At 41.3% G+C, this 27,442-nt stretch overlaps 4 protein-coding genes across 5 annotated transcripts; 1 reads left to right on the forward strand and 3 right to left on the reverse strand.

Moving 5' to 3' along the window:
• Positions 1–5,667, reverse strand: znf319b (zinc finger protein 319b). The gene is made up of 3 exons (XM_023411435.2): positions 5,312–5,667; positions 4,122–4,302; positions 1–4,024 (listed from the first exon to the last, which is right to left on the reverse strand). The coding sequence occupies exons 2-3, from the start codon at positions 4,124–4,126 to the stop codon at positions 2,164–2,166; spliced, it is 1,866 nt and encodes a 621-aa protein (XP_023267203.1). The 5' UTR covers positions 4,127–4,302; positions 5,312–5,667; the 3' UTR covers positions 1–2,163.
• Positions 5,668–6,094: 427 nt separating this feature from the next.
• On the forward strand, positions 6,095–9,671 carry usb1 (U6 snRNA biogenesis 1). The gene is made up of 7 exons (XM_023411438.2): positions 6,095–6,435; positions 7,364–7,503; positions 7,590–7,773; positions 8,213–8,266; positions 8,423–8,528; positions 8,742–8,822; positions 9,273–9,671. Exons 1-7 carry the CDS (start codon positions 6,266–6,268, stop codon positions 9,378–9,380), a joined length of 843 nt encoding a protein of 280 aa, XP_023267206.1. The 5' UTR covers positions 6,095–6,265; the 3' UTR covers positions 9,381–9,671.
• Positions 9,672–10,055: 384 nt separating this feature from the next.
• On the reverse strand, positions 10,056–19,584 carry pla2g15 (phospholipase A2, group XV). Its single transcript, XM_023411396.2, has 7 exons — positions 19,174–19,584; positions 16,986–17,142; positions 15,139–15,257; positions 14,854–14,952; positions 14,281–14,505; positions 13,018–13,130; positions 10,056–12,449 (listed from the first exon to the last, which is right to left on the reverse strand). Exons 1-7 carry the CDS (start codon positions 19,319–19,321, stop codon positions 12,048–12,050), a joined length of 1,263 nt encoding a protein of 420 aa, XP_023267164.1. The 5' UTR covers positions 19,322–19,584; the 3' UTR covers positions 10,056–12,047.
• A 93-nt stretch (positions 19,585–19,677) lies between these two features.
• On the reverse strand, positions 19,678–26,361 carry lcat (lecithin-cholesterol acyltransferase). 2 transcript variants are annotated; one of them, XM_087175391.1, is made up of 8 exons: positions 26,215–26,361; positions 25,499–25,807; positions 24,346–24,502; positions 23,800–23,915; positions 23,589–23,684; positions 22,078–22,302; positions 21,612–21,807; positions 19,678–20,870 (listed from the first exon to the last, which is right to left on the reverse strand). In XM_087175391.1, exons 2-8 carry the CDS (start codon positions 25,647–25,649, stop codon positions 20,507–20,509), a joined length of 1,305 nt encoding a protein of 434 aa, XP_087031517.1. In that variant the 5' UTR covers positions 25,650–25,807; positions 26,215–26,361; the 3' UTR covers positions 19,678–20,506. The 2 variants fall into 2 exon arrangements, with proteins under 2 accessions (XP_087031517.1, XP_023267166.1); XM_023411398.2 differs by lacking the exon at positions 26,215–26,361 and having other exon boundaries at positions 25,499–25,912.
• Positions 26,362–27,442: the final 1,081 nt, after the last annotated feature.

Raw genomic sequence — 27,442 nt, forward strand, 5'->3', positions numbered from 1 at the left:
CAGAATAAAAACAAAATGTAATTTCCGTTTCCTTGGCCTCCTCTGTTTGTATTAAATACTTTTCAATACTGCACTCAAACCATGAATCAACGTTGAACGAGAGGAAGGCGAGAGAGAGGAGGGAACAGCTCCCCAGACGGACAGAAAAAAAAAAGAACAATGGCGACTGCAGCCGACACGTAAACCAACTAATGTTCCAGGCTTCTCAAGAATCTCATAGCATTCAGAAACACAGAGGAAGGCGCTCATTCACTCCGGCGTAAACCCACCCGGACAGACACAACGTCGAGCTCAACGCAACTCGTAACGGGAAAAAACAGTATTATTATTTCTTTCAAAACATGGAAAATATTTAACAAGGTGCAGGTTCATCCCGCGAAAAAAACAAACAGCTCTGACAGACCACTAAGGTTAGTAAATTTAAAATTAGAAAATAAAAAGGCGCAGGTCTGATGAAACATTTCTAATACAATTCTCTTCAGTCTGAATTTCCCTGTTTGACAGAATACCATTTACACACACACACATGCACGCACGCACACACACACACACACACACACACACACACGCACACACACACACACACGCACACGCACACGCACGCACGCACACACACGCAGGGTGCTCTTTGAGATTCCCTGCAACATACCAGTACAATCACTACATGGACTACAAAAACAACAAAAGAGCAATTGTCAAAACATTTCACATGGTAAAAAGTAGCAAGAATACAAAAACAGTTCTTCAATACTTTGTTTTTTTTGTTGTTTTTTGTTTTTTTCTTAAGAAATACAAGTTCTGACATTTCCAACTCATCTGGCTAAGTACACTCACACATCCATAGTATGTACAGGCTGAGAGAGGAAGTGTAATGATCACTTTCAGTACATATTAGTCTAACAGCACTGACCTCTGCAGGAATATGACGAGTATATTAGTGTGAAATATATATTTCTATATACGTCTATACTGGAGGGTGAGATCGGTATCAACCATTAGGGGTTTAATTGGGAGTTAATTTCAGCTGGGTGGTTAGTCTACACAGCACTGGGATCAGGTGCTGCTTCAGTACTGGTGTTTTGGTAGAAGCAGGAATAGCCATAAAAAATAAAATAGAAATCACGGCCCACACATACACTCACAGACGTTTTATCATCAGAATTATTTCACTACAGGACAATAAATCCCCAAACTAAGCCCCATACTCTTTCTCTTTCACATATGTTGAGGACATTAGTGGCTACTTCATAAATAAGAAGTGTAAAAAAACTCTAAAACCCAGAGATGAGGAAGCGGGGGTGTTTGGTCGGGACCGTTTCTGTTCTACTGCGGGAAAATGAAAAACCAAAAGCGTTCTCAGTCATCCTTCACCTGACCAAAGACAAATGAATGTGAGTGGATGTGCGTCTGAGGGGGGTTAGTCAAACTTTCCAGTCTGCGACAGGCTGAGACAAGAAGCAAAAGAGGAAAACCGATGGAGGGAGAAACTGAGGAGAGGGAGGGAGGAGTGACTGCAGAAAGAAAGGGAGAGACGGTGAAAGAAAAACAAAAGCAAAGGAAAGAACCCCAATACTCAGACAGTTAAAACAGTTTCTGGCTCAATTAGTTTAGAGAGAGACTCGACTGTATTGATTCGTTCATTACTCTTTACAATATACTCACTGCCAAAATATAAAAAACAAAGGCTGTATGATTTTGTCAAGACAATTTATCCTTCTCTGAAGGGAGGAAATTAGGAACATTTTAAGTATTTGCTAGTTCAACCTGAATTATGGCACCTGTTTCTGTCCGCAACAGTCAGTCGGACTTGGTTGGCAGTGAGTAAGGGTGATGGGAGTTAAGTGGTTGCAGCCTCTTCACTGCTATCAACTGTCTGAGTGTGGGGTTGGAAAAAGAAGAGGAGGAGGGAAAAGGTTCAAGAAGGAAGAGAAAGTGCTCCTCAGGATTTCATGGAATAACAGGGTTGGGGGTAATGTAATGTCAGGATACTAGAGCAACAAAGACCTGATATAGCACTGGTGGAAATCAATGCCATAGTAATAGCTTTAGGCTGTCCTGAAAATGTGATGAATGTTAGGCTGAATAAATAGCCTACAAGGTTTAGACAAGAGGACAGGGAGTTTAGGGAACTGTCTGTTCAGGGGGAAAAAAGTCTCCAGGGATCTATATGCACTGAGGCACAGGGTAACCCCCTCCATCCGCCGTGTGCTGCACCGTATGATCCTGCAAAGAGCCCAAGTCACTGAAACGCTCTCCACACCAAACACACTTGAACTGGCCCTCTCTGGAGTGTGTACTCTGGTGTTTTGTCAGGTGCTCGCGCTGTTTGAAGCCCTTGTTGCAGTGGCCACATTTATACGGTTTCTCCCCTGTATGAACGCGGCGGTGCCGGTTCAGGTCTGATGAGTATTTGAAACGTTTCTCGCAGTCCGGGCACTTGAGCGGCTTTTCCCGGGACGGGTCGCAGCGGTGCTGTACAAACTCCGAAGAGGACAGGAAGCGCCGGTCACAGAGCGAGCATTTGAGCGGCTTCTCTTGGCAGTGAGAGTTTTGATGACGCTGTAACGTGGAGCTCTTCTTGTAGCCCTTGCCACAAACGTCACACTTATACGGCTTGTCTGGTGAGGTGTTGGACGACTCACCACATTTGTGTCTGAGCAGCTCTCCTGACTGGCTGAACTCCTTCTGGCATGAAGCGCACTTGAACAGGTTGTCCATGCCGTGGACGTGCTGGTGGTAGAGGAGGTGAGAGGGCTGCATGAAACCCTTGTCGCACAGATTGCATTTGAACGGCCGGTCAGTAGGGTCTTTGTGTGTGCGTCTGTGGCGCACAAGTGCATACTGCTGTTTGAAGCTCATCTGACACTCATCACAGTGGAAGGGACGCTCCTCAGAGTGCGTGCGCTCATGCTGGCGAAGGTCGGATGGCCGTTTGAATCCCTTACCGCATGTGGCACAGCGAAACGGGCGGGAACCCTGCGGGTGGCAGGGGTGGTGAAGGAGCTCTGACGACTCTTTGAAGTGCAGCTCACATAAGTTGCATTTGAACAGGTGCTCACCCGAGTGCACGTACATGTGGCGCACCAGGTGGGAGCGGTGCTTAAAACTCTTTTCACAAACTGCACACTTGAACGGGCGCTCGTTGCTGTGTGTTCGCTGATGGTGCTGTAGATGTGATGACTGGCTGAAGGCCTTGTCACACGTGTCACATTTGAAGGGCTTCTCTCCTGTGTGCACCCTCTCGTGCCGTGTGAGTTCTGACAGGTGTTTGAAGCCCTTCTGGCAAACAGAGCATTTGTACGGCCGGTCTCTGGCCGAGGGAAAAGGAAGAATGGATGAGCTGCTGCTGGCGGATGCCCCATCACTGCTGGGCTGCTGGGGATTGTTTGAGTTTGGTGTGGCGTTGCCAGAGGAACCGGGTCGGTAGGTCTTCTCGCATATTGAACACTTCATGGGGTTGGTGCTGTTGTGGGATGTGTGGTGCTGGGCTAGAGAAGTGAGTAGGGAGAATCCCATCTTACACACCCCACACACAAATGGCTTTTGCTCCACCTGAACACACTGGTGTTCTAGCAAGTCTGTGGCCTGATGGAAAATCTTCATGCACTGGGTGCACTGGAATGACCTGTCCTGACTCACCATGCACTGGTGCTCATGTGGGTTAGCCAGGTGGGAGATATCATGTCCACAGGCCCCACACTTGTGTCCTCCCTCTGTCCCCACCTGTAGGGAGGTCTGTTGAGCCTGGGTGGTGTGCTGCTGCTGACCATGCCCGCCTCCATGCTGCTGACCCCCGCTGTGTTGCTGGCTGTGTTGGCTGTGCTGACCATGCTGGGTCTGTTGCTGCTGTAGGGACGTGGCATCAGGCTGCAGTACGATACCATAAACGGCACAGCCCAATGCGTTCTCAGCTCCTGGAGGGATGGTGTGGACGACTGGAGGTGGAGCAACAGCATGCTGCTGCCAGGCCTCTGTCATGCGGGCTCGGGTGTAGGGATTCAGTTTGGCAGCTGGTGTGGCCCAACTGCAGTGAGAAAGGGAGATTGGCACATAAATAAATAATGGGCTAAACTCTTCAGAGTGTATTAAGAAAACAGGACAGAAAAAAAAAAAAAACTCACTCCATCTCAGCAAGTGGCACTGAAGAACTGGAGAGGGTGCTTGGTGAAGGGGCCGTGACAGAGGATTTGATGACAGGAACACCGAAGTGCAGAAGAGAACAGCTGTGCAGAGAGCAGACAAGTGTGGAGAGATCTAAGAAAACCCCATACTTTCACTTAGTCCTCGGCCTTCAGGTGTTATCTGTATTAAAAAGAGATTCAAAGTCAGTTTAAATATCAATTAGCACAAAGACGTTATACAATAACAAATGTCGTTTAAGTTTAAGCCATGGACTCCTGGGTTATGTTGCATCTCCAACATCCACTGATCTGACAGACTACATCCTGGTTGAAAAAGAAAACCTGTGCAGCAAAACACTTAAAAAAAAAAACTTGATTTTTTTGCTTTTGAAACCTTGCTACATCAGCTTTAGCGGCCAGTCTGCACAACTTGTGACTAGTATGTGTAAACTCAGCTGAAACAGAGACATTGAGTAGTAGATTTGTAATATTGTACCGCATGTTACAATGTTAGGTGTGCAACACCTGGGTGTCAGGCTATGCAGACAGCCTCCATAATAAAACATCAGAGCCGATTTTTCATTCCCTCTCAACGGCCACTCTCACAGAGGAGGAAATAGTAAGAAAGTTTTTATCAGTTGTGTTTATTATGGATTCATATACACAAGGATGGCTTACGATGGTTTGCACTTTGTGTTGACATCGCTTATAGCATCCTGATTCAATAAAAATCTAAGTATAAACAACGGGCTACTTGGAGACGTGCAACATCCGTGAACACAGAAACACACAGCAAGTGAGCACTCATTAACATATACACTTGGACATCAACGATTAATGCTGAATGATTAATTTAAATCTCTATTCTATTGGTTATGTAGTTCCACCCCTTTCTATGCAGAAATCCAAATGCCCAACGATTCGCGGTTAAAAAAAAAAAGTGGAAGGCAGCGTCTGCGCATCATAACGTTTTTCGTCTCCAAGCAAAGATCACTGTAATCAGGATAGGTTAGCTAGCTAGCTAGCCTAGCATCTTGCTAACGCAGCCACAGAGGCGCAGGGAGGGAGCTAGTGTTAACGTTAGTGGGCTAGCCACGGGAAAATAATAGCCAGGTAGCAGCCGCAGCAGCGACACGTTTGTTAGCGAGTGGTGCGTGTAAACAGCGACGAGAAAGTCTGCATTTACATACCTGGTGCGTCCGGTCAAGCCCGCTGAGTGTTCCCGATAAGATGCCAGTGTATCGTAGGGTTAGCTACTCCCCCATATAACGTTAGGTCCCCCCTTTACATCCGCAAACGGTGCTCGGGTGCTCTCTTGTTCGAGCGCTGTGGCTCCAGGGGCCGAAAAAACTGGGCTTTGCGGGTCATTAAAATGGGCGAAAAATCTCCCACGGTTTCCCAAATCTCCCCACAAACGGTCTCGTTTCACACGTACATTTATATGACTCCTAAGGCATCCCTGCGTCTGGCGAAAAGATACGCATTTTGTTCTAAATTGCTAGCTAGCTATCGGCTAGCTTCTGAGCCCCTGCCCGCGCACGGGAACATGAATAAACCAAGAGTTAATTGGCATGCTCACAACACACACACACACACACACACACACACACACACACACACACACACACACACACACGGAACATTGTGTCTGATGGATTTAATGTGACACTCTTGCAAAAGTGTTTTCATGTACCACATTTATTTCTGGGAGAAACATAACATGTATTAGTGAAATTGATTGATTGATTAAAAACAATGATATCTTACAGTTTCAGCTAAAACTCATTTTAAATGTTGATGTTGTCATGGCATAAATTGATTTTAGACAAACTAAAATATCTTTTCATCATAGTGTATAAAAAAAAAAACATGGTCAGGCACGGTACAAATATTTTAGCAAGCCTCTGAGGCCGGAACTGATTAGCGGTACTGACTGTGTTTCACTGGGAACTATATTACCATCACAACAGGTTGTTTACATCGGAAGCGCGGGGGCAGTGCGGAACTCACACCGGCTGATTGTGTGAAGCCAAGCTAACATGTCACTTTCCCTTACATTTTAATAACTATGTCACTTCCTTTGGGTCTTTTAGATAGTTTACATGTTTAATGAAAGTCTGATGTGACTCTTCGCGGACTGGAGGATGTTGGTTGGTTACAGCAGCAGCTCGGAGGAGGAGGAGGAGGAGGAGGACAGCGAGGCGGCGGTTGGTCTAAACAGTTGCTCCCGAAAGTGTCAAGAGGAAGATGATGATAACGATCTCTGCCCAGTGAGGAAGAAACCCAAAACTGAAGAACAGGATACTAAAACAAGGTGTGTGTTTTTGTGTAACTAGGGGATGTGTGGTAGCAGATATTACAGTTCACTGTGAAATGAAGAGCATCTTCATCATAACGGATACAGACACACAGTTCAGAGTCTTCACTGAACCGTCCAAAGCATGTGGAAGTTCATTTGCAAAGTTTGTCCCAAGATGGGCTTCATATACAGTATAGAAAACACACAGAAATAGATAAACAAGGCCCAGGAAGCTGATTGGTGAGTCACAGCTTAACCCAACATCCGTGTACACGAGACAGTTACAGCGGATAGCCGATAGTTTGATATGTTTTAGTGTATGTATTTACTTATCTTCATTTGCCCTGTGCACGTGGTGTTCTGTGTGCTGTGTGTGGACAGATGACTCTTTTTTACTGTGAACAGAATTTACCTACGGGTATAAATAAAGTAACCTACTTACCTACCTACCTAAACAAAATGATTAATAATAAAAGAAAACTCATCACCAGTGAGCACCTTCATCTATTGGCCTCCAGTGCTTAGAAAGCCATCTGGCCAAAGGAAGTTTTGAGAGAAGTTATTGAACAATTAAACATGGCTGCAGCCAGAATAACTGAGCCAGAACATAAATCATTTTGTACATGATAAGATTTTATTAGCTTCCTACATAAAAACTTTGATTATGTGATTAAATATTGTTTCAAGACACTTTATTGTTGTACAGCTGCTTGATACCATGAAGTTTTTAAAACCTGAATGTGAAAAAATATGTTTAAAATGGTAAACACTCAGATGAGTCTATTGCAACTTCACTTACTACCGCTACCTGTTTCTCAAATTTTAACACATGAACAAGATGACTTCAGAAAACTGTTGTTAATTGTTTCTTAATTGTGGTGTAAGATGTGAGTCTTTAAATGAAACTGAACATATTGAATAACATTGGCTGTGTGTCCTGCAGGCTGCCTCTCCCTGGTTGCCTGCTGGCCATGTTTCCGGACGAGGTGGACACACAGACTGAAGACAGCTCTCTTCACGGCGGACGTGTCCGCTCTTTCAAGCACGAGAGAGGAAACTGGGCCACTTACGTTTATTTGCCATGTAAGACTTGATGACTTGATCATCAACCAAAGTTGCATCCTGAGTACTCCCATCTGGTTTCTTATGAACATGTTTTCTCTCGTCAGACCACCCTGAGGAGGAGTTCAGGGAGTTGCTGGAGGAGCTGCTCTCAGCTGCGAGGGCTCGTGGTGTGGATTTGACCCCACAGGAGGAGTTCCACCTCAGCCTGTCTCAGACGGTGGTGCTGAGACACCACTGGATTCAGCCCTTTACACAGAGCCTCAGGGCAGACTTGGCACACTGCAAACGGTTAGTTTTTCTACTCATGGCCTGTTGTCAATTTAAAATAGGACGGTGGCCGAGGAAATAAACTTAATTTTTCTGGAAAAAAAACCAATCAACTCTTTACACCAGTGTTAGCCATTTACACACAGGTGTGGGATATGCAGGAACAGTGCAGTTATTGGAAAGGAAACGTATGGAAGTAAATTATTGGCACAAATAAGAAAACACACACCAGCAGTACACAGGAGAGGGAAAAAAAGAAGAGCCAACCAAGACTAGACAACAAGACAAAGCAAACAGTTAGGAGACATGAATCCATTAAGAGATTGTTACCAAACAGGGCAAGGTGATTAAAACCAGCTGCACTAGAGTAGGTGAAATACTGAAAATGAATAACATCTAAAGTTGAATGTAGGGAAATTTTACTTCCAGCTGAAACCTGTTTCTTGTTTCTTGTTGCCAGGTTTGTGTGCTCAGCAGGGAAACTAAAGGTCTATTGTAACGCTGAGGGGACGAGGTGAAGTCCAAGCTTTTCATTTTCTCTTTTTCTTGACCTGTTTTTATGTGTCTGACTTGTCTGCTGTCCTTATGATTCTGTTTTCATTTCCCCTGAGCACCAGTTCGTCATGCTCTGACGGCCTGTTTGTGTTTGCTGTCTGTTCGTCCCCTGCAGGACGTTCTTGGGTATGGAAGTGTATACTGGGCATGCTCAGTTGTTGGACCTGGTCCGAGTTGTGGACAGAACGATGATGGAGTTTCGCCTCGAAACTTTCTACAAGGTCTCTGATCAACAAATGGATTTTATCTTCTGAGTTTGTGTGTTGGAAGCGTTGCTACCTGGATAACTGCAGTGAATCTGCAGAATAATCAGCCATTTAATGATGTGACGTCATTATCATGTCTTAGGAATGTGAACAAATCATCTGAAAGAATCTGGAGGAGTGCACATTCGTGTCTTAACCCCGCAATCTTCCCTCTGATGTATCCTCTAGGAACCTTCTTTCCATGTGAGTCTCGCCTGGTGTGTTGGAGACCTGACAGCGCAGATGAAGGGATGCCTTCAGGAGCTGCAGGTACTGAGATCTCTCGTTTCAGTCCATCCTCAACACTGATGTCACTGTGTGTTCATCCTTCCCTTTAAATAATATCATGGTTCCTCCTAATTTCAAAATCTAAGGGTGTACTACAACTCAGTCCATTTTAATGTGCCTATGTTTGTTTGGAGCCAGTAAGATCGATTGATCGGCAGGCCAATATATCGACAAGTATTAGCTTATCGCACAAACATGTCGCTCTTCTGGTCCTTATGTCCACCAAGGACACTGACAAGTTTATTTTTGTGTAAAATGTCCCGATCAGTATATATCTTATATATAGATATAATTCATCTTAATTAAAAATGTGTGTTTATGCTAAAAATGTAACAGTCTTTTAAAATTCAAATATCCCTATTGGCCTCAAAATTCATGATGATTTACCAACTGATCACTGTTCTTATGTGTCTAATTATTTTAATTATTAAGCGTGTGGTTGATGAACATGAGGAGGGACCATTTCGTCTGAGGCTGGATGGCGTGGAGCTGCGCTGCCGGACAGGGAACAAGACTTTCCGCTTCCCCCTGGAAACCTAAAACCAGACAGAACTGAAACGTCTCATGTCAGGTCATGAGCCACATTGCAAAGCCAGGGGAAGGACTCAGCTCGTACATTACAACTGTTACTCACGTTTTGGCCATAAAGAGGACAGTAACACATCAGCTGTCATCACACAGGTAATCCCCTTTAATAACTGCTGAGACATATGTAACATGTCCTGTCCCGACAAAGACAACCAGGGATTAAAAAAAAATGTTATTGTATTTTTTTTGTTTCTCACTATTTTAATACTGAATTTAAATAAAGTTGCTACTCATTTTATATAATTACTTTTGCTTTGGACAATAAGATACAACAAGTTGTGTTTAGAGTTCAGAGGGGTGAAGTGTGACTGAAACAAGCTATGATTCGAGAGAAACTGCACATGTGAGGGGGCGACATGCGAAGGCTTCAAAGAAAGGAAGTTGTGGACTTAATCAGTAATGTGATCTCACCGAGTGGTTCCGACACACAGTCATATCTTGCCATTTACCTCATTGACAAGTTCACAGAGCGATTTGAGGAAGCGATTTGTCATCACTTACAGTTAAAACGATTTCTGTCCTGTGCTTGTTCAGAGAATAACTGACCTGCCCGGAAGAACAAAAACATTAATCTGTTGACTGTGGTTAAAGGGATTCACTCCACAAAGAAATGTCAGTGGCTGAATGTAATATTTGACATGTTTTACTCTGTTGAAGGCAACACATGTTTATGACACACAATCCTAAAATAGTTCACAGCAGATATGACACTTGGAGTATATCATCTTGGTCTTCCCCAGTCAGGGCTGGATGGTACAGTACGATCACCCAAGTCAGAGAGATTCTGGCTGCCTCTCAACAAGGACAGGGAGTCATGATATAAACTCTATATAACATCGGTCTGACAATTTCAGATCCAAATGAGAGGAAATAACAAATAATAAAACATACAATCAAAAGATCTGATTTGTTCCATAAAGTAATAAAAGTCCCATCATTGGTGCCTGTGTAAATCCAGCCTCTCCAGGCACCTGGTTCATACTTAACTTGTCAAAACATCTGTGCAGAACCATTAAAATATACTTTATAGAACATGAAGCATAATGAGAAACAGCCGTTCCTTTGTGATGTATGGACAGAGGTACAGGAGTGCATGCTGGCCAGGTTGAAGTAACAGAACTTGAATTATGCATGAATGTTAAACTACAAGCTGCAAAAAAAAAAAACTTCTCGCTATCCTTTGGCTTTTTTTTTTTTTGACAAAAAAACAAAACAAAACTCAAGGTCCACTTTTCTGGTGCTTTCACCCACATCTCATGATCTTCATCAGCAGATACAGTTGTCATCATGAGACCTAACTACGAAACTACAGTCTGAAGTTCAGACTCAAATTCCATCCATAGGTCATGTGAGGACAACTGGGCTAACCTCCACAACAACTGATCAAAACTTTATTTATTGATGAAGACCATGAGAAGCAGTTGAAAGTTTTTTGAAAAAGTAAGTGGACCCATAGTTCAGATTTTTTTTTTGTCTAACTTTTAAAATGTCATTTTGTTTTACTGTTGATTCACAGCAGATTTTTCAAGTCTTTCAAAGTCCACTTGTTAGCTTTTCCTGGAGCTTTCAACTGCATTTTTTTATGGTCTTCATCATTGCACAGAACAAGTTCAATGAATGAAGCTCACTCCTTTCATTGATTAAGGCTGTGAGATGCAGCTGAAAGCTCAAGAAAATGACAGCAAGTGGACTTCAAGTGAAGATGTTTTTTGTCTATAACTTGAAAAATCTTGTTATTTGACCCTTGAGTGACTAAAATGAACTTCTACATATGGTTCCAGTCCTTCACCACACAACTCATGTAACATGGACAACACAATAAAAACAACAAAGTTGGACCATCAAGGACTTACAGCTTGGCTGCATGCAATAATATTTAAAAAAAAAAAAAAAAATCAACAAATGATTCAAATGACAAAAAAATAATCAAGTTGTTTTTGGTAAAAGTCTAAGATTTGTTAACGCTAATCAAATATATAATATATATATCAAATACGTGTGTGTTTGTTTGTGTGTATATATGTATATATATATATATATATATATATATATATATATATATATATATATGTATGTATATAAACAAAAACTGACACGTGACATGTTGCACTAAGAAAGATGCAAATAAAATATGTGCTTGACCATTAATCCTGACATCAAAGTCCAGAAATCAGAGTTCAGAAATCTCTTTCACAACACTGATAAAAGCTCTGACTTCCACAACTGAGAGAGTGGCACATACAGTATATCCCTGGTTTTTCACGTCTTTTTTTATCATAACATGGATTTAGTAGGTAAAATCTTGAGCTCTTTCAAATCTGAGACCAATATAAAAGTCATCATATTTAGGCTTTTCAACAGTAAACAACCTGACATGAACGTAATTTGTATAATTACAGCTATAAAATTAATTTAAAACTTCGATTCTGCAATATTACCCTACAAAACTACAACATTTTTTCTGGAGTAGTGTGGCATGTACAAGGGAATACTTTGGCAGTCGATGTTCAGAGAGACAGACATGAGTTAGTTCCTGTCTGTCCTTCTATGGCTGTGAGTGTGACTGTGTAGAGTTTAAATATTACAGCGATTGTAAGTAAAGCGGTTTCCCTGCCGGCATCAGGGTGAGAACAGCACGGTCTTGATGTAAGCCACAGTCGTCATGTTCAGCAACATGTTCACGTGTTCGTTCCCTGGAAGCTCTTTTAACATCACAGGCTGTTTCTGCTTTCCTACCCACCGCTTACACTGGATGGCGCTTTGCAGGTTCACTGTCCCGTCCCCGTCGCCAAACACCACCGTGGGCTCCACGTCGGGGAATTTGTCAGAGTACTGGAAGGCCTCAGATGTTTCAACGCCGCTGCCATATAAGCAGTGGACGGCCACGCCGGGGGGTGTGAGGTCGGTTACCAGTGGCTCCGTGTCCTGCCGCATCTGCCAGCCGTCCTCAAAACCGATGTCCGAGTAGAGCCGCTTGTAGTCCTGCAGAGTGTAGTTGGCGGTGGGTGTCTGCACCAGGACCTTAAGGTGGAGGGGCAAAAATGAACATGTTATGTTCACACTATTACATTTTTATCTTAAATAGTAAAACAGTGCATCATGTGGAGAGACTTATTTAGTAACTGTTTGAAAGGTTTACCTTCACCTCAAAGCTGCATTATTATTTTTGGCCATCCTGGGGATGTATGTTGCCTTCTAAAGTTGTTTTGGCTAACATGCTAACAAACAGTTGCATTAGCATTCATTTTAAGTTGTGTTTTTGTGTCATTATATACAATAGTCACTTTCTTTTTAGCTCTGTTTTTGGTCTCGACCAACTCCTGAAGAAAATATCTGAATCTTTAGCTGCTAAATACAAAATGCTAAAGGTTCACCCGCTAGTTGCTTAGCTAGCAGTAGCATACAGCCAGATGTTGATGCTGCCTGCTGCAGCTGGAAACAAGGTTAATGAGAGTTGAGTCCGCTAGACATTTACTGATGAATGCTTGTGTACCAACGTACATGAACACACATGCGCGCACACACGCGCACGCACACACACACACACACACACACACACACACACACACACACACACACACACACACACCTCATCTTTGGGCCAAGAGTGGGCATAGGGGAGCAGCCAGGAGGTGGAGACAGCAGAGCGTTGCTGGGAGCGAATCTTCAACGGGCTAATGACTGGGATGCGGTTATTGTCACCTGTAGGACGAGAAAAGAAACCAGTGACAGAGAAGTGAAACTGGAAAAAGGATTTCTAGACCACGACCTAAAAACCCAACAGTTTCATTGAGTGATTAAAAAAAAAAAAAAACACTTCTCATGTCCTGAGAGACGTACAGTTGAGGTAAACCTACTGAAAACTAAAACTGCAACTTGGCACTTAAATGTATGTGTTCATTATTTTATTTCAAACTGAATGAGCCTGATGAACAAAAAAAATGTGAAACTGTCCAAAAACTTGGTGTCCGGACTGTAGCTGAAAAACATGACACTTAAACATACAGTATAATGTGTTGCACAGTGTCATTTAACCCTGAGTATATCATTATTTGACTCTGCAATGTAACAGTTACCAACATACACAATCTGATGCAACTCTCCTTTATGCAATTTGTGCTTAGCAACTATGAACTAATCTAGTAAAGGAACAAACGTTGGACGAGAACAGCTACTTTATATTACCGGGGATTATTACACAGGCTTCAATTGCTTCAATGAGACATATATTTGGCAACTTCCTCCTTTGGTGTCTGACTAAGACGGCTTCACAGACGACAACTTCACAGGTAACGCTTCTGGATTGGGTTGCGAGAGCTAAATGTAAATATATCACTAATTTAGTGTGTAAAGTCATGTGTTAATTGACAGTGTGTTTCAGGGTCAGCGCTATCATACAATGAGAGGGAACAAGCAGATGATGCTAACCTAACTGACGTTTCTTTTTGGGTCATCAAGCAAAAGGTGATTGGTGCAACATTTTGCCTTTGAAGATATGGTGCGTCAGTTCACATCATAATTAAACAGCATTTTAAAAAGTGTGACATATCATCTCTTTTACTCTTGAATCCATGTCTGCTTAGGGTGTGAGGCATTTAGTAAGTCTCTTTATGGTGTAACACAGAGACCATTGATGCAAGAGAGACCCTGCGAATTCTTATTTTCTATACTTCTGCAGATATGTAGGTTCATGCTTGACTGTTTTTTGTTGTAACAATTCAGAAAATTTTAGGTTATTTATTCTTTGTTAGGGAAGTTATGATGTAGTCTTAACGTACAAACCCAACACAGAGTCGGAGCCACAACATATGCAGAGTAGTACTGTTTCCGTAGTATTGGTTCCATCTCTTACCAGAGATGATCACGCGGAGGGTCTTGGCCACCCCGGCCCACGGTGGTCCCAGACAGATGAAAGCTTTGATGTATTTGTCTTTCCAGGCTTGAGGCTGCTGGTTGAGGAAGTACAAGGTGTACATGTTGCCCATACTGTGAGCGATGAGCACCACAGGCCCGCCAGCTTTCTCTGCCATCTCTTCAATCATCTGCTGGAGCGCCAGGAAGTACACTTTATTCTCATCTGGAAGAGCGAGAAAGAACGACAGAGGAGATGAGTAAACAAATTAAAATTCTCTGCATTTCCAACATTAGGGCGGAGCGCTTCCAAGTCCTAACATTTGATTGGTCCCTGGTTTGGACAGAAAAGCTCTAACAGCATCACACCAGTTGAAAAATGTGGCCTGATGGGTAAAATTGCTGTATATACCTCCTGGTCTAGTGAGGAGCAGCTACATGAACCAGACAAAGTATTTTAGGTTTTACAGGTGAGGTTCATCATTCATGGCTTAGGGTTAAGACCAAGGGAGGGGATGTTAATCAGGGCTAAATTCCAGCTGTTCTCTGAGTGTGTTTGTGTGTGTTTGCTTACTCGGTGCTTTCCTCCAATCGTAAGGAGCTCCTCTGACATCGTCATCTCTGGTGTAGCCCCAGTCTACCAGTGATTGCACTATGGTAAAGAAATACATGCCTAGGAGACACACACACACACACAAACGAAAGAAAACATTAAACATCACACATTTCAGCCTATTCCCCAAAACATGAGCGTCCTTGTGTACGTTTGTGAGAACACATTTAGACGTTACGCGCAAGGGTAATTTTTGGAAGTTCTCACCTCTCTATGGGACTGTTTGGTTTTGTGCCTTCAACTCACCCACACTGCGTTTGCTGGGGTCCAGATACTCCAGTGAATACGTCTGTCCGAACCCCGGGATACGAATATCCACGCCTGGAGGGGACGAGGTGGTGTGTGTCGTCCTGTTGTAGATCAATCTGCACACATACACACATTCACAAATTGTCACAAGGAGAATTCAATCACTATTAGTTCTCCACAAACACCCACAAATAGATCTTACTACAAGGCAACAGAAACACTTCCTGTTTTGTTATTCACAGCAGATGTGAGAAACGACATCTGGGTTTAGCAAGCAGAAGTGAAGATTTACATTTACATTTAAATAATTTTTTTTGGACACTTTTGAAGAGCAAAAAATCTATGATTGCTAGAGAAACACTCAAACTGGGTATGATTATTATCTAAAATAGTACAAATTGTAATCAGCATTAGAAATTTTCTTTACCCATGAGAGTTTAAAATAAATTCACCTTTGCCAAAATGTATTGAAGTTATTTCACTAAAGCTGCCAACCAGTGACTCAGACAGTGAAACCTTTACTGTATCCATTTAGTGTGATGCATCTAAACATGCACAAACCTGTAGCACGACTCATGTCTCACCAACCTTTTGTTTTTAGCCAGTCATTCAAGTCGTCTCGGTTCTAGGTAATTTCATGTACGTGGATTTAAGCGTGGATTTGTTCTTCATAGGTGAAATCTTACGTTAGCTTGATCTGATTGCTAATGATTTGATGCTAACCTGAATTTGATTTCATTAACAATAAGAGGCTTTATTCAATACATTCAGAGGTTTCGTTGCTACAGTCTTACTTGGTCTGTTATGACCACTAGCTTCTGAGAGCTAACGTTAGCTAATATAATGTGTAGGTTGTTGAAGAATTGTCAAGATCTATATGTAATCGTTTCAATTTTACAATATTCACAATAATGTGTAACTTTTACTTACACATAACAAAATATACAACAAAATAGACACAATTTTAGTTGCAGATTAGAATATGATTAAGCCGGTTAGTCAGCTTTAAATTAACTTTTGTGCAGCTTCAATAAAAATTTACTGTTTATTGTGATTGCCATGCCAACCAAGAAAGTGCAAGCATATGATCAGCCAGTTATGTGAGTGCTGATCATCGTTTTCCTTTATCTACTCTACTGTTGCTTTCATTTCAAAACAAGAGCACACCAATAGTTAAGATAACTTTGTTCAAGACTAAACACATCAACCCTCGACCTGTTTAATTGAATCATTGCACAGTTCTCATTTCTTTAAGACATTTGTAGTTCACAGTTCTCGTCTCTAAATTGATTTAAAAAAATACAATATATATTTTCTGAAAACAGGATTTTGTTCCAGTAAAATATTAATTATGTTGAATGGCTAAAAACATAGGATCTCTTTTAGTTGATAGCTGATGGAGAGATTAAAGGAATTCGATCTCACCCTCTGTTTCCATACATTCCTCGTTGATAAACGGAGGGTTCAAAGGTCAGTTTATCCAGTGTAGGTTGATTCACGGAAAGTCAACCAGGTCATTGAACCCATCTAACTACTCCCTATTGAAATTTGGAGTTTGCACCATGCCATGTTTTCACAAAACTCTAACTCCACAAAAACAGCAAAGGGAAAATATGTATCCTATTTGGCCACCACAGAAAAACACCACACTTACCATCACATTATAAGTCATTATAAAATATCAAAAAGATGTGTTTTTCAACATTTAAAAGAATCTCCCTGTTATAATGCCATACAACTGGAAAAACGCTGAGATGGAGAAATTCATCAGGGACCGACAATCCATCCTTCGTTGATAACTGTATTCAAACAGAAAGACCCACACAGGGACACCCACGTCATACCTTATGTTGTCTATCCAACAGTCGATGGCTACAGGGACCAGCAGCTCCAGGTTGAGCCACAGAGTGAAGAAGGAGTCAGTCTTCTTATAGCAGATGTAATGGACCACACTGGGTTTATCCAGCTTCGCCTCCAACTGGTTCCCCAGATCCCCAGGAACTGCAACGAGCAACGTGAGCTCAGAGTTACTGCAAAGTCACTCTGATACAACATTTCTATTGTAAACAGTTATGAAAAATTGATGAACAATAATGGTCTTTAATAGGCTTCTGGGCTATATAAAGGATCCAAAAGATGAATCCTAATGACTTCGATTACCATAAGATGCCCCCCCCAGGGAGAAATGTAATACTTTTGCTGAGCCTTTCATCTTCAGCATAAGGTCAAAATCTCACTTTCTGCAATACTTTAGCAAATCTCACCACATTCCCATCAGCCTCAGCTGTACTTTGTGTTTTTGCTAATTAGAGAATGTCAGCAAACGCGTTGAACATGGTGAACATAGTAAACATCATACCTATTTAAAATCAGCATGATAACGCTGCCGTTGTGATCATGTTAGTGTGCCTACATTAACGTGCATTCTTGAAGTTTCCAAGTAAAAACCAAAATAAATTTGAACATTTATTTTTATATAATAACTTCTGAACAGCATTTTTGGACTTGAACAAGTCATTTGACTATTCGGGGCCCTGTCACACACAAAGACATGTCAGAATGCTACTTTAAAAGGTATAGGTAAATAAATGAATACTTAATTGACTGAAACTTAATTTGTACTGATACTTTAAAGTGTTTATTGAGTGAACACTTTCAAAATTAAAATTGGTTCACTATTAAGTGTAAAATGTGAACTGTGAATGAGTCAGAATGATTCAGATTCACATATTATACAATATGGAAACTATCTCTCTGAATGTGGTGCATTCATATGAATTCTGAATAAATGGTCAGTGTTTCACCTTTTTAAGCTATTTGTTTAGCTTTATGTCCCACTCTCAAATACTTATTGTACATTGTTGTAGGGTTGAAGGTCGGGAACTGGTTAGAATTAGTAGGGAATGACTGTATAATGTGGTGAGATAAATCACATGGTACCTTCATGGACACACTGGCTGTTTAACCACAAGCACAAACAAACATCAGTTGGATACTGTGGATCAAGCAGTTACACAGACTCTTATCACACACTCAGACAGAGCTGTGGTTGGACCTTGTCCAAACACAGATAAGATTACTCTGAAACCAAAACCCATTTAAAATGGCAATATATGTTCTGTTGTAACTCTTAACTTGGATTGTGAATTGCAATTTACATAAAAAGTTACACACTTCGTTGCAAGGTTAAACAGAGTCCAGGGAAGGTTAAACAGAGACTTCCCCAGTATCCAGAGAACTGAACTGGCTGCAGTGCTGGAAAGTCAGACTCTGTTCCAGCTCAGTCATATGACCAGAGGACTACTCTGACTGTAAACAATCCCTCACACACACACACACACACACACACACACACACACGAACAGCTTTAATTCAATACAAGAACAACTAGTAACATAATTTTAAATGTGCACTCTATTTAACAATTGTGTATTAACGCAATCGGTAATAGCTGTTCTCTGTTTGTGATGATCCTCCTGACTCACTTGCAGCCGAACTCCGTTCACGAATACAGTGATGTAAGGACGCCTTCCCTGAAAGCCAAATTCAATCATCGACAAACGATGACTAAGTCTTTTTCTATACAACATAAACACAATACTCAAAAATTGCATTTTTTCCCAAACACAGATCAAGTACATCCTGGTACACGCCTCTCCTTACGATGACTCGCTGGATGTTTTGATTTGAGGAAGATAATGGGACCGACAGGCCAAACATCTCATAAAGTGAAAAATAAAGAGACTTATATACAGACTGGATGGATGTGCGCGAGCCGAATTGAAGAATAGCTAAGAAGTAATTTGAAAAGCTAATCATATTGTTTCCAGCTTTGTGTGACGTTAGCAACAAGCAATGACAGATTAAAATGGTTGTATTTTGACTAGAGTCTGGCCTGTCTTGAATGTCGCCCACCGTCGCTAGCTGTTGTTGTGACTGAGAGGCGACAGTAAGTTGCGCAATTATTCTGCAACAGATGGCCAGGTGAACAAGCCCAGAAACACACAGTAAAATACAGCAGAAGACACTTACTGAGGACAACGGGGGGTCTTGGGGGCAGACAAGACTTGTCTCCTAGACATTTCTCCAGCGATTTCCCGCTGCTCCGATCCAACAGCAACAATAACAAACCGACTGGGAGCAGCGAAGAGATAGCGATTATCCGGTGCCCACCCGCCATGACTTCTGATGTCTCATAGCCGAACGGTCATGATGTGTATCTTCTGTGTGTGAGTGTGTGAGTGTGTGAGTTTGTGTGTGTATGTGTGTGTGTAGCTCTGCGTTTGAGTTTCACTGGTTTGCTCGGGTTTTTTTTTTTTCTTCCTCTGATCGTTTACCACAACGTGACCGTTGACGCTGATTGGTGAACGAGAAGATGATGATGATCACGAGGTGCTCAACAGATCACAGAGTAATCGACCCGGCAACGCAACTTCAACAATCAAGTCTAAACTTATCGACTCAGATGTAGTGGGACAGATAAAGTTTTCCATTTGCATTGGATCTATAACATGACCTAATCACTTGACACGTGACTTGTGTTATCATATATGCTTTATTATAGGTGGAAACATTCAAACTTGGCATGTTTATACGGTAATATAAAATATCCTTATCATTTTACATCATTGGTTTCATCTGCGTGTACAAGCTACTATAAATTACGGAGGATCATTTTTCGAAAATATTTTTACGGATGTCTGTAACTATATAAATTCTAATAGAAATATTAGAGTTATATCATACACAATAATAATAGGCTACTGGTGAGGTCCCTATAACCTATATGTTCCTTACAGTCATGCTCTATCAATATAATATGACAAATATGTATCATTGGGCGTGTGTGTATTTTAATATAATAACAATGTGATTATTAAATCACCATTCATCAAAAGTAAACAAACCAGAATTGTTTTTTAAAGATGTTACAGGATTTGATGTCGCACAATGATTTGTGATAAAACCACACAGACTACATCATCAAAAATCCCCATTACTATGTTTTTAATTATTGCAATAATGTTGTGTACCATAATAACCATATTATATCTCATCATGAGCACCATAAAATATAAGGCAGACACAACAAAATAGGCAGCTTGGGAATATAAATAAAAAGATGGGGGTCAAACCCATATTGCAAGTCATCAGCATTTAGTTTTGATAAGGTGGTTATGGGCTGGGGGGTCAGGGTTAGGTTATGTGCAAGTCCACATTGGTTTGGACTTACTTGGGCCAAGACAGGGGTTGGAGCTATTTATAATGTGTTTTTTTGCATGACACATGAACAGACTGAAAAGACTCAAAATCCAGTACTACATGTGTTTTTGTTTTTGTCAAACTCTTAAATGCTGTTGTTTTTCTAATCAGCTCCAGGTCTGACATCAATTTCTTGAGGTATGTCTGATTTGCCCTCCAGGATATGCTGGATTTGGTTGAGCACCTTTTCGTGGTACACTATATCAAGGTGGGTCAGACCTCGGTACTCAGTTACATGAACAGGCTGCTCCTGCTGCTCTTTCCAACGTTTGCAAAGACTCATGCTAAAGCTGCCCACTGTGTCGTCCCCATCGGCGTAAACAATGTCCACTGGGTCCACATTGGGAAACTCCTCATCATAAATGTAAGTTATAGGAGTGGGAAGACCAACTCCATACATACACCACAACTCAACACCAGGTGGGTGGAGATCACCAGTGAGGTTCTTGGTGTCCTCCCACATGTACCTGAAACACACAAAGACCAAAAATTGTTGGTTACTGTAGATTTAGAGGGGCTGATTGTAAGTTGTCTCTGCCACCGAAAGTGGTTTCTTATCAGGAGCAGGTGGTGGTGATTGTCACTTGACAAGAGCTTCAGCTTATAATACAAGAGGTTATAATACTCCCACTGAGCAGCGCTACAGTGAGCTGAGGCTAGCTGGTTAGCATGCTAAGTTTAATAGAAGAAAAGAGTTAACATTGGCGTTGTTTTCCACCACTGGAGGCAGGTCATGGTGAGTAAAGGAATGAAGTTTGATGCTGAACCCACAACACTTCTTCTTGTCTAGTAAGTAAACAGCTGTTAATGCTAATGCTGGCTATGTAGCGATAGCAAAACTTACAAATAGGCCCCCACTGTAGCCTATATGCTGGATTTGAAAATGTCTGACCATAGCAACTCCCAGCATTAGTGTCAAATAAGACACCAACAGGTTGTGTATGTTACTCATCAATAACTTCACAGATGCTCTAAACACATAAAAAACATTAGTGTGTACTGTAGACTTATCTGCTGCCATTCACATAATCAGGTTCTTGTGTGCTATGAGGTCAAACTGATCATAAATCAGCACTGGTGCTACATAGTCACTACTCTACAAATAATTTAGACTGACGCAGCAATATGGTACATCTAACATTTAAGTTGGGTAATGGAACAGCCTTTGTTAATCAAGGCGGAGTAATAACATCAAAGCTGTTAGTTACCAGCCATCCTCAAAATTGATGTCTCTGAAGAAGCGCTGGTAATCCTGGTTGGTGTAGTTAAAGGTCGGTGTGGAGACGAATACGTGATCCTTTGGCCAGACTTCCTGAAATGGCAGCATCCAGGGATTAGTTGCTGCCATCCTCTGCTCCTCACGGATCTTGATGTTGGAAATCATCGGGATGCCGTCATTTTCACCTGCAGTGAGCAGCAAGTCAAAAATACAGGAAGGTTATGAATCACAGTCACAGGTGCAAATATGAATGTATAGTTTTGCAGATCATGCTTGGTTAAATGGATCAAATAGCAAACACTAGATCAAAAGTGGGGGTTGTTTTAATGTTCCAGAGGGTGTATGGGAAGACTTCTTTGTTATATTGACAGCACCAGGTGCAGATCCGCTAACTAGCCTTTTCTATTGTATTCTGTTCTATTGTATTGTATTCTACTTCAAGTCATTTGCATTACCTGATGCCAGGACTCTAAGTGGTTTAACAGCACCTCCCCATGGGGCTCCCAGGGAAATGAAGCCCCTGATGTACTTGTCCTTCCAGGCCTGAGGCTGGTGGTTGAGAAAGTAGAGGACGTAGTGGCTGCCCATGCTGTGTCCCAGCAGGTAAACAGGATGCTGGTACTGCTCGTACATCTCCTCAACCAGGTTCTTCAGCATTGTGAGATACTCTGCATTCTCATCTGTGGGAGGAGGCAGGACAGGGGGGTTGCAGGATGAAGGCAGGGATTTCAATAAGTGCATATTATTACTGTGTGGCAAACATGCGAACTAATGGCTGCCTATTTATGCATCTAGCGGAGTCATTTTTTTGGAGTAATGTTTTCTGGCCACCTGAACATGCCTAAATGTAAGTCAAATATTCACTCTCCTTTTACTTCTGTTTTGGTCTCCACCAACTCCTGGGAAAAAAATATTGCTTTCTTTAGCTTCTAGATATTTGACTTTATCAGCTAGTTATTTTAGTCTGCCTGCCATTAAAACAAAACAACGAGCTAAAAGAGACTAAAAAACTCAGTAGAGCTGAGTCACTTGATAATTTTCCGTGGGTTTTTCTTACATGATCCTTTTTAAATCGAGTGTAGTCATTTTAATTCCTGTTGCAAGCTGCACCAACAATATTTTTATATTTATAAAGCAGATGAGAAGTTGTAACGTGGAAGGTCTCACTCTCAGTGACAAACCTACAGAGAATTATCCGTTATAGTAAAGGTTACAGAACATCTTAGCTTCTTTCAGCTCACTGTTTCGGTTTCACAGCCCACAACTTTACTGTTTTGATTCAGTTCTACTACTCTCATCGACATCGCTTCCACTTGCAAAAAGCAACTGTTATCTAATAAACCCACTACTTCACTATCTTTCCATCACTAAGGATGGGTAGACAATATTAGCTGGTGAACACAGTGGAGCATTTTGCCACTAAAGGGCTGAATATTTCCTCGCAGGCGTTGTTGGAGACCAAAACAGAGTGAGAAAGAGAGTGAATATTATTTATCAGGTGACCACAAACGTGACTCTAAATTAATGCTAATATTGCTGTGTGTTTGCCAAAAGTGTGTATATAAACAACTGTCTGTTTACACGTTTATACTCAGTGTAGTATTTATAGCTTGTTCTGCTGCCTCAAAGTTGCCAAAAACATATAAAAACATTGATGAATTGAGCTTTATGAGTATCATACAATATATTTCTATTGTCATTAGATTTTTTTTCTACCTGTGTTCTAATTCTGTTGTTTCTCATTAGTACCATCATAGAGAAAGGGGGGCAGAATACCAACTCCACAGGACATTAGTATTTGAAAAGGACAAGCTGAATTGGCTTCTTTTCCTTTCAGATGGACTTTTTACTTCAAAGCCAGCACATGCAAAGTGCCAAACCTTCATTTACATATTCTCTCAAGATAAAAATTTCCACGGGTAAGTGTGAGTGTATGTGAAGGTGCATGTGTATTCATGTTACTTACTAGGCGCTAATCTCCAATCGTACGGTGCCCCTCGGACTGTCTCATTTCGGGTGTAGCCCACATTGACCAGATGTTGCACCATGGTGTAAAAATAACCTGCAAAAAACAGCAGTTGTCTGAGTCTTTTGTGTCATTCAACAAGAAAATGCATGAAAATACGACAGAATCACACCCCACTCCCAAGCCACCAGTACTGTAGTATTTCTCTCACCAGCCAGTTTGTTATAGTCAAGAAACTCAATGGCATAGGTCTGCCCAAATCCTGGAACTCGCACCTGCACCCCTGCTGAGTTGGATGACCGCCGAGTCGTCTTGTTGTAAACAAGTCTGAGGCATGCACATGGACATTCATGTTAATCGACTTGGGCAAACACATTCTCTAATGTGATTCTAATAAAATCTGAAAAAGAACAAAAATATTTTGGTCTCTCCAGTATAATTGTTCTTTCTGGTATTGTCTGATTGGACTGGGACTGTGAGATTTAAAGGAGCAGAGAAACACAATCCTTTCATTATGTACAGTAACACTGAAATCTGAAAGGAAATCACCAACAGAAATAAACATGACTTTAAGTGGGATTCACTCAAAATACAATTTCTGACCAACGATCAGGATTTTTTGTCCTAATAAGCAGCAACATCTGCTGTCACCTGCGGTAAAGCAAACATGTAGAGCAAAGGGAAAATGTCATCAAACTGCTTGAAGGTGAAAGGTAATACAGCTAGAGCATAGACATTTAAGGTCATTCAGTGTTACCTAATGTTATCAATCCAGCAGTCTACACCTATAGGCATAAACATGTTGAGGTCGATCCACAATGGGAACCAGTGTTCAGTTTTCTTGTAGCACATCCAGTGGACCAGCGTTGGCTTGTCAATCTTAGCTTCCAGGCGGTTCCCCAGGTTCCCTGGTACTGGAAACACAAACACACACATCAGTGAATCACTATGCAAGGTAAGCACAGAAAGGTAAATTATATCAAGGGTCACTGGCTTCCAACTTGGGGGTCCCAACACCCCCAAGAGGTCACAAGATGAATCTGAGTGGGTCACAAGACAATTATTGGAACAGGGGCAAGTAACTCACAGGTTCTGTTTTCCCTGTTATGGCTCTTAAAAGTGATGCAATGACATATACAGTATAAGAAGAGATGAAAATTAAGGAATCCTGAGTCAAGGGACAAAGAGGAGACATAGTGTCTCAACCAAAAATTGACTAATGGCCAAATTAATGGTCTTCACAAAGCCAGACAGAGCAAAACCCCTAAAGCTGAAGTGTGGACAGTCGGTGCACAGCATGACCACTCAATCATGTTTTGGCTCTTTGTGCCTAAAAAACCTTAGTATGACCTAGATAAGGAGGAAACAAACAGTAAAATACAGGGTCAAATGTACAGAGTACAGTGCACAGTCTCACTGATTGCCTAGACATCAATACACAGACAGGCAGTTTTTCAGACAGTGTAGATAGATAGATAGATATAGATAGATAGATAGATAGATAGATAGATAGATAGATAGATAGATAGATAGATAGATAGATAGATAGATAGATAGATGAGTGGCCATTAACCCCTCCTTTCCAACACGATCTGTAATATTTGTGTACAAGCCAGTTTTGCCACAGGCTTGCTGTCATAATTTAAAATGAATTAAAGTAGTCTTCAAACTTGACACGGCACTTCAGTGGTTCATACTCCCAAATATATTTAATGTATTTCAATTAAATTAGCACAAACCAGGTGACACACATTATGCCACTGCCCATGGAGTTCTGGGCTCTTGCCCAGGTGGTTATCAGGCCAGGGCAGAGTTTAGATCCTGAAAATGGAGAAATATCTGCAGGGATGTTACTCTGGCACCTGAGATTCTTCAACAACACTACTTCAACTTTCTTCAACCACACTTACCTATAATGAGTGGTGGAGTGCTGTTGCTTGGTGCTTTGGATTTGGCGTTGGGTGGGAAGACAACGTTGACGATCCAGAAACCTGAGGAGTGATGAAGCCCCAGCAGAAACACAACCAGCAGCACCGAGCAGGGGTGCACAGCGGACCCCATGTTTCCTCCAGCCAGCTGTGCTGTTGGACAGCGCTTGGTCTCGGTTTGAATGCCGCTGGAGGCGGAGGGGGAGGCGGGCCGGTCACAAAACCGTGAGGTCAGACCACTACAGACGTTAGGCTTTTATTACCTGGTCTGCTGTGAAACTCTATTCAATCCTGGCCAGCAGAGTAGAGAGAGCAACATATTAGCATGTCTGACTTCTTTTAATGTCTGAAACACTTGGTTTACTGAAAAGATGATTCACCAACCCACGCGCGCACACTCACGCGAACAAACGGACACGGACAGGGACAAATAAAACGTGTAACGGTTACCCATTGCCCTATTGATTCTTCCAAGACACACGCATTTATTTACTCAACAGAATGTAAATGATTAATAAAGAGCATCGACGAGATAATAAGAGACAGAAAAGCAAAATTTTTGAGACATTCATTAAAGGTATTATATTTATCTAACGGTTATTCACTTTAAGTAAATTATGTAGCTATACGCCGTACCGTTAAAGTTCAATATAGTAAATTTATATTGCGTAGTTAAATATTTGCATGAGAAAACTTACTTAAAAGCCAAATCTTCCACTTCACACGCTATACGAAAAGTGCCCTGAGATTCTGTTATGATTTGTCGCTATATAAATAAAACTGACTGGACTTCACACACAGCAGATTCCAGCTGAGAGTCCGGACAACGAGAACTTTCTGCTCAACTTGTGCTGCCTTCAAGTTTCTCGTAAAGTCCAGATCTATAAGACCTTTTGTGTGGAATTAATAATAGCTTGTAACAATAACACATTAGGTTATCATATCATTATAACATAGAAAATAAATGTTTAGCTGTTGGTAGTTTTGTTTCAGCAACCAGTGCTCGGACCTTTTTTCGCTCAACATAGCCAGAATTAAGAGGAATGTTAAGGGTAAAACTGATGTATTTATGTAGCGATTAAAACCGCGAATTGTTGCTAAGACCTTCATTCTCTGTAACCCCCAAATGCACCGTTTAACCTGCCTATGTGTTCATTAAATGAACAAAATACCACTTTGTATTCAAAATTTGAGACACTGCTTGAAGGCAGCTTGTTAAAACGTAACCTAGCAACAAGGCGTCATTAGCACAGCAGGTGAGCTGATTCTCCAACCGTTAATCCGTTAATGAGAACATTTTATAACTTATTTGTTTCATGGAGCTGGTGACAGAAAACAAATTGCATATGTAAAAATAGTTATTAACTATCACTTTAGCTGAGAGTGACAACATCCTGACCATAATGTACTCTGTTTGTTCACGCAGCCACAGGTAGCCACAAGGGTCAATATGAGGTTACTATAGAGAATCAATTTATGGTACATTTCTAGCCACTTTAAGTAGGGTACACCTAGGGTCACCTGGAAATCCTCTTACATCATCATAAACATGATAATATGAATGAATTTACTCCTAATAATGTGTAGTCAAGTAATGGGCCCATTGAACACAGATTTTAATGAAAGTTTTTTTTTTTTAAATAGTAGAGTACAAATACATATTTAGACAAATTGTCTCTGTAGCTCATTGTAGATTAGTGTAATGTCAGATATAGGCAGGCAGACGCAGACATTCATTGATTAACCTACATTTTGAGGTCCTATTTCACTAAAGTCATGCTGGTTAAGTAAAAGAAAAAAGCCTTCTATTACAAACCATTCATAGGTGTCTTTTTTTCCTCAGATACCTGTGTGCAATCTAGCTGGTGTTCGAAATAGCTAATGTGATAGTTCATATCATATGTTAATATTATCTATATTTGGAGA

Source organism: Seriola lalandi, unplaced genomic scaffold (genome assembly GCF_002814215.2).
Source record: "Seriola lalandi dorsalis isolate HSWRI2012SDOR001 ecotype SW California unplaced genomic scaffold, Sedor1 jcf7180002054465, whole genome shotgun sequence".
NCBI lineage: Eukaryota > Metazoa > Chordata > Actinopteri > Carangiformes > Carangidae > Seriola > Seriola lalandi.

Coding starts and splice junctions, on each gene's coding strand:
- pla2g15 (XM_023411396.2), bottom strand. CDS start 19,321: ATGGCGGGTGGGCACCGGATAATCGCTATCTCTTCGCTGCTCCCAGTC. Junction 14,953..15,138: donor CCCCAGCAAACGCAGTGTGG/GTGAGTTGAAGG, acceptor TGTGTCTCCTAG/GCATGTATTTCTTTACCATA. Junction 13,131..14,280: donor CCTCCGCGTGATCATCTCTG/GTAAGAGATGGA, acceptor CTCGTCCTACAG/GTGACAATAACCGCATCCCA.
- lcat (XM_087175391.1), bottom strand. CDS start 25,649: ATGGGGTCCGCTGTGCACCCCTGCTCGGTGCTGCTGGTTGTGTTTCTG. Junction 22,303..23,588: donor CGATTGGAGATTAGCGCCTA/GTAAGTAACATG, acceptor CTCCTCCCACAG/ATGAGAATGCAGAGTATCTC. Junction 20,871..21,611: donor ATCAATTTTGAGGATGGCTG/GTAACTAACAGC, acceptor TGTGTGTTTCAG/GTACATGTGGGAGGACACCA.
- usb1 (XM_023411438.2), top strand. CDS start 6,266: ATGTTGGTTGGTTACAGCAGCAGCTCGGAGGAGGAGGAGGAGGAGGAG. Junction 7,504..7,589: donor CACTTACGTTTATTTGCCAT/GTAAGACTTGAT, acceptor TTCTCTCGTCAG/ACCACCCTGAGGAGGAGTTC. Junction 8,267..8,422: donor TGTAACGCTGAGGGGACGAG/GTGAAGTCCAAG, acceptor CGTCCCCTGCAG/GACGTTCTTGGGTATGGAAG.